The sequence below is a fragment of the Chiloscyllium plagiosum genome, unplaced genomic scaffold (genome assembly GCF_037043375.1).
Source record: "Chiloscyllium plagiosum isolate Xiang-an unplaced genomic scaffold, Cpla_swu_hap1 HiC_scaffold_32, whole genome shotgun sequence".
Taxonomy (NCBI): domain Eukaryota; kingdom Metazoa; phylum Chordata; class Chondrichthyes; order Orectolobiformes; family Hemiscylliidae; genus Chiloscyllium; species Chiloscyllium plagiosum.
In genome coordinates this window covers 25,203,827-25,214,242 of record NW_028270170.1, presented here as the reverse complement: position 1 = coordinate 25,214,242, position 10,416 = coordinate 25,203,827, and the positions used below count along the sequence as shown (strand labels likewise).

Below are 10,416 nucleotides of genomic sequence, written 5' to 3'. Positions count from 1 at the left end.
TTAAATATCTTTTCTGAACTGTGATGTTTTTTCCATACTTTGCCTTTTCCTTATGTAACTCTATATTAATTGTACCAACCACACCTTGTGGTATTGAGTGCACATTCACAGAGTTCACCTGATTTATAGTAACAACCTTACATTAATGAGCTCTATATTTGTTCCTTTCCACAAGTAGAAGCATTATTTTTCTACATATCGGTCCAATGGCATGAAGACACATATATTTTGGGGCAAGTCCTGTAATGTATTCTCAAAAGGTCCCTGGAGTTTCAAAAATGTTCGTATTTAATACTAATGTTATTAAACTTGAAAGGGTTCAGAAACAATTTACAAAGACGTTGCTGGGACTGGAGGGTTTGAGCTACAGGGAGAGGCTGAATAGGCAGGGGCTTCTTTTCCTGGAGCATCGGAGGCTGAGGGCTGGCCTTGTAGAAGTTTATAAAATCATGAGGAGCATGGATAGGGTGAACAACAATGGTCTTTTTCCCAAAATGGGGGAGTCCAAAACTAAGGTGAAAAGACAAAGATTTAAAAGGGACCTAAGAGGCAACTTTTGCATGTAGAGGGTGGTGCGTGTATGGAATGAGCTGCCAGAGGAAGTGATGGAGCCGGATACATTTATAACATTCAAAAGAGATCTCGATGGAGACATGAATAGGAAGAGTTTAGAGGGATATCGGCCAAATGATGGCAAATGGGACGAGGGCCATGGGGATATCTGTTTGGCACAAATGAGTTGGACTAAAGGGTTTATTTCCATGCTGGATAATTTGATGACTCCATGTTAGGAGAACTTAAGTTTTGAAGGATTATGGAATATGGACTCATTTTATGTTTTGTGGGAATACTTGGTTTCTTTAAGAGAGATCATTAGGAGTCCTCATGGGACACTGGAAATTATTTTAATTGCCTTTATGAGGATCATGTGTCTGATGGTGGCTGCTTGCTTTACTCGAAGCCTCTACTAAGGCTGTTTTAAAAGTGTCGAGATTGTGTTGCTGGGAAAACACATCAGATCAGGCAGTATCCAAGGACCAGGAGAATTGACATTTTGGGCATAAGCCCTTCATCAGAAAGGACATTTCTGATGGTGCGCTTATACCCAAAATGTCAATTCTCCTGGTCCTTGGATGCTGCCTGACCTGCTGTGCTTTCCCAGCAACACACTCTTGACACTGATCTCCACCATCTGCGGTCCTCACTTTCTCCTGTTTTAAAACAGTAACTGACTTGGAGAGGTATGTGTTTTATTAGGTTCAGTTGAAGGTAAAATCTGAGAATAAGCTGAATTGGAGGAATGCTTGCCAAAGCAACAAGCTTCCCAGCTGATTGCCAGCAGGCCTCAGCCACTCAGGGTTCTGTGCATTCCCACCATAGTTACAGTGGTTTGAGGAATTCATCATATGCTTGCCCTCCCTTCCCATCAGCCTTCTCTCTACAAAAAACACTCTATTGTTTATGTTCCAGCTGCCCTCTCTCACTGCAGCCAACTGATAGATTAGATTCCCTACAGAATGGAAACAGGCCCTTCGGCTCAACAAGTCCACACCGACCCTCCGAAGAGTAACCCACCCTGACCCTATATTTAGCATGGCCAATTCACCTGATGTGCACATCTTTGGATTGTGGGAGGAAACCCATGCAGACACAGGGAGTATATTCAAACTACACACACACACAGACAGTTGCCCAAGGCTGGAATCAAACCAGTCCCTGGTGCTGTGAGGCAGGAGTGCTAACCACTGAGCCACAACGCCGCCAACTTGTTTTAGAATTAGAACAGATTGATACTAGAGTTACCGTGAAATTATTTAACTCCCTTGCTAAGTACCCTCCATCACTATCACCACCTGCTGCTGAAGGTCATGTTACATATGGAAGACTTCAAATTTAACTTGTGCCTGCAAATTCAAGATTCCCCAACAGTCCACTACCCAATAAAATAAAAGTGGTCCCTATGTTCCATAAAGGCCATTAATGAGCCAAACATATTTTCACAAGAATCAATAATAGTTTCTTGGCCATCATCTATGTGGCAAAGAAATTGACGGGGACAAAGTCAACTAGTTATTCTCTCTCTTGTTGGTTTCCTCACAACCTTCCTGAAGACCCAATTTTGCAGATATATTCCTTATGACCCAGCTACCTTAAGTCTATGTTAACTTGCTGCTTAAGTAGTCATAGGAAAGCACTCCCAATTTTGGCACAAGCCACCTTTTTTATAGTTAGGAGGACTTTGAGGATTCAGTCTGCCATTGCAGGTCCTTAGCGTTCACTCCTTACTTTAGGCCTTGTCACAGTTTTGATGGAACTAAGTAGTCTGCGAGACCATTTTGGAGGTTTGTTATGAATTAATGTGGAGCCAAGACCAGATAGCGGGTTTACTCTCCAAAAGGGCATTAGTGAACCAGATGGATTCACAATGACAATTCATGGTTAGTGGCTACCATTAGGCTAGTTCTTATTTCTGGATTTATTTTCATTGAACTTAAATTTGATCATCTCCCACGAGTGCAATTTGAACCATTACCCCCAGCTCATTATTCTGGGTTTCTAGTCCAGCAACATGACCACTTCACCAATGCCTTCTTTGGATTACATGTCATAGAGTCATAGAGATGTACAGCACCAAAACAGAGCCTTCAGTCCAACTCATCCACGCGGACCTGATATCTGAAACCAATCTAGTCCCATTTGCCACCATTCGACCCAATCCCTCTGAACTCTTCCTATTCATATACCCATTCAGATCGCTTTTTACTGTTGTAATTGTACTAGCCTCCACTTCCTCTGGCAGCTCATTCCATACATCTATTTATAAAAAAGTATGCATGAAAAAGATTCCCCTTAGCTCCCTTTTAGATCTTTCCCCTCTCACTTAAACCTATGCCCTCAAGTTCTGGACTCCCCCACCCCAGAGAAAAGACCTTGTCTATTTACCCTATCCATGCCCCTCATGGTTTTATTAACCTTTATAAGGTCATCCCTCAGCCTCCAACAGTGTGTTGTGTTTAATAATTTTAAATTGCAAAATCCATTTGTCCATGAAAATTCCATATGTTATCGGCCATAAACAAAAAGAAAATCATTGGGTTAGAGAGAATAAAAGGCAGCAGAGCAAATCCAGGACTAAATATGTTTGTGAATCATGATTCTTCTGTCAGAATAAGTTGTCAACCTGGATGCGTGTCCAATCACAGACATTGCTTTTAGCAGATCAAAGTAGATGAGCTCTAATGTAATGTATATGTATTTAATGGTTGGGCAAATCCTGAATATTCGTGTAAAGCTTCGTTGAATTATTTTAATTTAGTGATCCTTACATCTTACCAAAAGGAAATTGCATTGATTTTCTCTTGGAGTGTTTATGTTGCTGCGGTACATCAAAGGGTCAGACTTGCTGAATTGAAAAGTATTCAGCAATATTAACTCCTGGGAAGGCACTGCAAAACCTTTGCCAGGACACCACTCTGCTAGCTGCTTCATGGTGCAAACAGATGCTACTGTAACGTATGTAATGTAAGAACTTACAAAGAACTGCAACTGCAGGTAAGGGAAGAATGTTAGCATCCTTGGTCTCCTGTTTTTATGGCAGGCAGTGGTGGGCAATTAAGGGTCTCATTCTGCCCTGCTGTTATTTGATCCACGCTGGAGTTTGGGATCCAAGTCAGATGTGTAGCCCAGTTGTGCGACCTGGTTGTGGGCAAGGGTGAGAGTGAGGTATTTCCTTTGTAGATTCCCTGTGCCCATTGAAGGCACAGCCCTCATCAGGTCAGATCCATCTTTTAACTTTCCCCGCTCCTGGCCGTTCAGGTCCAGCCTTCCAATCCCATCGGATCTCCTCCTCTTGCAGCATGCCAGTCGGGTTCCTGGAAACTCTCAGCTTTTGTCCTTCTCCTCTTCTTTGGAGTATGGCTGTAATCTCAGCAGAGTGGCTGCAGCTTGAGCTAGAATCCTGCTGGCTTTCCATTTGACCAAAAGCTCTCCGAACACCCTGCCTAAAGCTCAATATTTGCAGTGGGCAGGGTGCAGCCAATTTTGATGGGAATACATTTCCTGGTTGAGAGTGTGTTGCTGGGAAAGCATAGCAGGTCAGGCAGCAGGTCATGAGCAGGAGAATTGATGTTTCATGTATAAACTTTTCATCAGGAATGAATGCAAATCTTGATTCATTGAAAAAATGAATGAATGAATGAATGAATGAATGAAGGGCTTATGCCCAAAACGTCAATTCTCTTGCTCCTTGGATGCTGCCTGACCTGTTGTGCTTTCCCAGCAACACACTCTCGACTCTGATCTCCAACATCTGCAGCCCTCACTTTCTCCAAGGGAATACATTTCTTGCCTACTTTCAGGGGGTTGAGGGTGGATGAAAAAGCTTACCATCTGACATTCTCGTGCACAAAGTCAGTGGAGGAGTTGGGTTCATGCATTTTGTTCTTTGGCATTCCCTCTGGTATGGAGTGTCATTAGGTTACAAAGGTCATCATAGAAACATAGCAGTTAGTAACAGGAGTGGGCCTTTCAGACCTTTGAGCCAGCTTTGCCATTCACACTGATCATGGTTGATCATCCAACCCAGTACCCTACCCAGTACCCTATTTTCAAGTTTCTCCCTGTATGATTTGATCCTTTCAGCCCTAAGAACTATATTGAACCCCTTTTTGTAAAGATTCAATGTTTTCATCTCAACTACTTTCTGTGGCAGCAAATTACACAGGCTCACCTGGATATGCTCCCTTCTTGCATCTACCCATTTAGTCTTTTTAGAATGTTATAGGTTTTTGTGAGTTCCCCTCTTATTCTTCTAAACTCCACAGAATATAGTCCTAACTGATCCATCTCTCTTCATATAATGGTCATGTGTCCGGTAAACCTTCATTGCTCACCTTCCATCGTAGAACATCCTTCCTCAGAAGTAGAGACCTTATCACCTTATTATTGTGTGATAAGGTCCCAGAGGTGTTCTCTGAAACGTTCCGGCAAGTAGGGCCCATGCGGGTGCCCATGGCTACTCCTTTGGTTTGGAGGAAGTGGGAGGATTGGAAAGAGAAGTTTTTCAGGGTGAGGACCAGTTCAGTCAGTCGAAGGAGGGTGTCAGTGGAAGGGTACTGGTTGGTACGGCAGGAAAGGAAGAAGCGGAAGGCTTTGAGTCCTTCGTGATGGGGGATGGAGGTGTACAGGGACAGGATGTCCATGGTGAAGATAAGGTGTTGGGGACCGGGGAAGCGAAAATCATGGAGGAGGTGGAGGGCATGGATGGTGTCCTGAACGTAGGTGGGGAGTTCTTGGACTAAGGGGGACAGGACCGTGTCGAGGTATGCAGAGATGAGTTCGGTGGGGCAGGAGAAGGCTGAGACAATGGGTCGGCCGGAGCAGTCAGGTTTGTGCATTTTGGGCAGGAGGTAGAAACGGACGGTGCGGGGTTGTGGGACTATGAGGTTGGAGGCAGTGGATGGGAGATCCCCTGAGGTGTTGAGGTTATGGATGGTCTGGGAGATAATGGTTTGGTGGTGGGAGGTGGGGTCATGGTCAAGGGGGCAGTAGGAGGAGGTGTCCGCAAGCTGGCGTTTAGCCTCAGCGCCAAACTACTACCACGCATCCCTTGTCTGCTGGTTTGATAGTGAGGTTGGGGTTGGAACGGAGGGAGTGGAGGGCTGCACGTTCCGAGGGTGAGAGGTTGGAGTGGGTGAGAGGGGAGGAGAAGTTGAGGCGGTTAATGTCGCGGCGGCAGTTGGCTATGAAGAGATCGAGGGAGGGTAAGAGGCCAGCACGGGGTGTCCAGGTGGATGGGGTGTTTTGGAGGCGGGAGAAGGGGTCATCAGAGGGTGGGCGAGAATCTTGGTTGAAGAAGTAGGTGCGGAGGCGAAGGCGGCGGAAGAATTGTTCGATGTCTCGCCGCGTGTTGAACTCGTTAATCCGAGAGCGTAGGGGAATGAAGATGAGGCCTCTGCTGAGGACTGATCTTTCATCCTCAGAGAGGGGTAGTTCTGGAGGGATGGTGAAAACACGGCAGGGCTGGGAGCTAGGTGTGGGGCTGGAGCTGGGAGTGGGGGTGGGGGCGGGGACGGAGATCGGTGTGGGGGCGGAGTTGTGCATGGTGACGGAGATCGGCGTGGGGGCGGGGTTAGACGAGGTGACGGAGTTCGGCGTGGGGGCGGGGTTAGACGAGGTGACGGAGTTCGGCGTGGGGGCGGGGTTAGGCATGGTGACAGAGATCGGCTTGGGGGTGGAGTTAAGCGTGGTGACGGAGATCGGTGTGGGGGCGGAGACACATGCGGCGTTGTGTCGTGCAGGTTGGTGATGTCACTGGGAGCAGACGTGGCTGCGGCGGGGAGGGGAGGGGAATATATCCCTGGTGGTGGGGTCCGTTTGGATGTGGCGGAAATGACGGCGGATGATACCCAGGGGGCGCATGGGCCCCAGCTATGCCTGCCTCTTCGTAGGATATGTGGAACAATCCATCTTCCGCAGCTACACTGGCACCACCCCTCACCTTTTCTTCCGCTACATCGATGACTGTATCGGCGCTGCCTCGTGCTCCCATGACGAGGTTGAACAGTTCATCCACTTTACCAACACCTTCCACCCCGACCTCAAATTCACCTGGACCGTCTCAGACTCCTCCCTCCCCTCCCTAGACCTTTTCATTTCTATCTCGGGCGACCGAATCAACACGGACATTTACTATAAACCGACCGACTCCCACAGCTACCTAGACTACACCTCCTCCCACCCTGCCCCCTGTAAAAACGCCATCCCATATTCCCAATTCCTTCGTCTCCGCCGCATCTGCTCCCAGGAGGACCAGTTCCAAAACCGTACAACCCAGATGGCCTCCTTCTTCAAGGACCGCAATTTCCCCCCAGACGTGGGCGACGATGCCCTCCACTGCATCTCTTCCACTTCCCGCACCTCTGCCCTTGAGCCCCGCCCCTCCAACCACCACCAGGACAGAACCCCACTGGTCCTCACCTACCACCCCACCAACCTCCATGTACAACGTATCATCCACCGTCATTTCCGCCACATCCAAACGGACCCCACCACCAGGGATATATTCCCCTCCCCTATCAGTGTTCCGAAAAGACCACTCCCTCCGTGACTCCCTCGTCAGGTCCACACCCCCCATCAACCCAACCTCCACTCCCGACACCTTCCCCTGCAACCGCAAGAAATGCAAAACTTGCGCCCACACCTCCCCCCTTACTTTCCTCCAAGGCCCCAAGGGACACTTCCATATCCGCCACAAATTCACCTGCACCTCCACACACATCATCTATTGCATCCGCTGCACTCGATGTGGCCTCCTCTATTTTGGGGAGACAGGCCGCCTACTTGCGGAACGTTTCAGAGAACACCTCTGGGTCACCCAGACCAACCAACCTAACCACCGCGTGGCTCAACACTTCAACTCCCCCTCCCATTCCACCAAGGACATGCAGGTCCTTGGACTCCTCCATCGCCAGACCATGGCAACACAACGGTTGGAGGAAGAGCACCTCATCTTCCGCCTGGGAACCCTCCAACCACAAGGGATGAACTCAGATTTCTCCAGTTTCCTCATTTCCCTTCCCCCCACCTTGTCTCAGTCAAATCCCTCAAACTCAGCACCGCCTTCCTAACCTGCAATCTTCTTCCTGACCTCTCCGCCCCCACCCCACTCCGGCCTATCACCCTCACCTTGACCTCCCTCCACCTATCGCATTTCCAATGCCCCTCCCCCAAGTCCCTCCTCCCTACCTTTTATCTTAGCCTGCTGGACACACTTTCCTCATTCCTGAAGAAGGGTTTATGCCCGAAACATCGATTCTCCTGTTCTTTGGATGCTGCCTGACCTGCTGCGCTTTTCCAACAACACATTTTCAGCTCTAAACAATTTGGAGTCCAGTGACACTTCTTCAGAATATGTTATATTTATCGTTAACAAATTCTCAGCAGGTCAGGCAGCATATGGGGACAGAAAGCAGAGTTAACAACAACTGAGTTCTAAAGAAGGGTATTCGTTAACTCTGATTCTCTCCCCGGGTGTTGCCAGACCTGCTGAGTTTTTCCAACAATGTCTGTTTTTGTTTCTGATTTCCAGCATCCGCAGTGATTTTTTTTAAAAAATAATCAGTTGAATTAACCTCGTTTTCAGATCCACTGCTCATGGGATCTAATCGCCAATAAACTGGTGGGACCCACAACTTGAATTTAAAATCATGACAGCACAAGTAACTTGATACTTGGCAATCACGTGCTTTCATTGATCCTTTCCTGGGTTTTCCCCATGGTGAACAAAAAACTAGACATTACCAGCCAGGTTTTGGCATGGCATAGCCGTTTTAAGGTCCGCAAAGTGCTGAGTCGATCTGATTGTGTTGGGAAGGGAAACCTCATCTTTGCGCAGGTTTGAAGGGCAGGCGTGTACAGTACTGGAGGGTGTGGAGAGAGACTGGGGACTAGCAACATCACCGTGAAACTCAGATCGCCTTTGAAATCGACATGGCGCCATGTACAGCTCCTCAGTTTCAGCCCAGACTACACCTTCTCCTATCAGCCACGGTGGCGATCTCTTCTGCTTTCAACATCGATGTAAAGTTCCCGATCATTAAACAGGGACCACCCGGCAGCTACTTCGGATATTCGGTGGCTTTACACCGACAGCTGAAAGATCAGGATCGCTACCTGTAAGTACATTATGGATCAGGAGAGAGAGCGAGAGAGAGGTGTGTGTGTTGGGGGCAGGGAGGGTGGGTTGCTTAGGGATAGTACCGGAGGTGATAGTTTGTAAGTACAGGTGAAATGCTGCAAAATAGGACCGATCTACATCACCCGAGAACTGTTCAATGAACTTTATTACAAAATGAAAGGAATGTTATTGCCTGAGGGCTGAACTATCTTGGCTTAGTTTTAACATGCATTATAAAATAGTTTTACACATTCAAATCCTTATTTGCAGCCGATTCCATTGGAGTGCTATTAAATAATCTCAACACAATACTTTTAAAATATGTAAATTTGAATGTGTATACTCAGGAAAGAAATCTTCTAAATGAATAGCCCACCTTCCTGGTGATCTGAACCATAAACTTGTTTTTCAGCAGCACTAGTTCAGTGGGTGCTGCTGTCTTGCAAATTCTCTGCAAAGTTTCAGGGAATGGAAACTTTTCAGGCGGGTTGAGGCGCAGTGACATGGGCAAACAGCTCAGAGAGCGTGAGACAGTGGACTGGTTGTCCAAGTCTCTTTGTCAAGCGTTATCTCCAAATACCCCCCACACCTTGTGCGAGATTCCTGACGTTCCCAGATCTCGCCGGCAGAAACACGCTGTCTATGGCTTTGCCTTGCATTACGGTGAGCAGACGGAATGTGCAGTGGGAGTAGATTGCTGACCGGTCATGAACTGAGTAGTGTGAGGTTGTTTCAGAATGCGGTGGGAAGATGAACATCATTTTCATCAATCCCTCAATCCCAGGGCTCCCCGTCTGAGACACTCAAACATTCTTGATCTTTCCCCGTGTGTGTGGGTTGGTGGAGAGGTGTGTGTATATAGTTCACTCATCTGAAACAGAAATTGCTGGAGAAACTCAGCAGGTTTGGCAGCCTCTGAGGAAAGAGAGAGAAGCAGCTCTATAGGTCTCGAGGTCCGTCTTCAGTAGTTAACGAGTCTGCCCTGACTCTGGTGGATATGTGGTCTGCTTATCCTTTTGTTTTCCGGATGGAGGGCTGGCGGTGTGGTTTAGGTGGAAGCGAGCGGTCTGCTCGGCACAGGTGAATGTTTTTTGTGGTTGTGCCAACTCCGGAATCCCAGCTGCTCCGAGCTCATCCTCCCGTGCCTGGGGAGTGGGAACCTTGGCTTGTTTGCCTAAGCTGGGCGCTGCTTTAATAGGAGGATAAAGGACTTATCAGCGAGGCATTCCTTAGGCGGATTTGTGAGCTGGGGGAAGGGTAGAACTGCATATTTCCCTTTGCAGAGACAAATTGTTAAACATGGGACCCAAGCTTTCTACCTCAGAGTTCACTGATCTACCTGGGATTCCTATAGAGACGTTAGAATCTTTTTTTTCGTGTTGGAAGCGTTTGTTGCAGTACATTTCGAGAAACGTTAAACTTGGGCATTGCATTTCAGACTGTAGCCTCACCCCTTCGCTCAGCCGCCCTAACGAGCTGAAAAGAAATGCGTTGATCCAATTTGCTCAGTGAATCATTCACTCAAATCTGGCCAGGCACACCTTCGCCAACTCCATATATGCAGAACTGGCATTCAATTCAAGTGCTGGAAAGTGTTTTGCCTGATCACGTTTCCGCAACGTTTGTACTTAGAACTGTCTTTTTCTCCTCAACTTTTATTCCCCCCCTTCTTTCTGCATTCTGCTAAATTGTGTTAGCCAGTACCACGTGATGTTTCACTGAAAGGGTTATGCACGTTC

The 10,416-nt window shown here is 47.5% G+C and overlaps 1 protein-coding gene across 3 annotated transcripts in view; it reads left to right on the top strand.

Moving 5' to 3' along the window:
- Positions 1 to 8,304: 8,304 nt before the first annotated feature.
- The window catches only part of itga3b (integrin, alpha 3b), a 167,652-nt gene continuing 165,540 nt past the window's right edge, over positions 8,305 to 10,416 (top strand). For 2 of the 3 annotated variants that reach the window (XR_015752495.1, XM_043675133.2), the window contains exon 1: positions 8,305 to 8,675. Coding sequence is in view for 2 of the 3 variants with exons in the window: in XM_043675133.2 (XP_043531068.2) it covers positions 8,491 to 8,675 (185 nt within the window). In the remaining variant the exon portion in view is untranslated. The remainder of the gene's footprint in view (positions 8,676 to 10,416) is intronic. The other variant, XM_043675134.2, reaches the window with a different exon arrangement.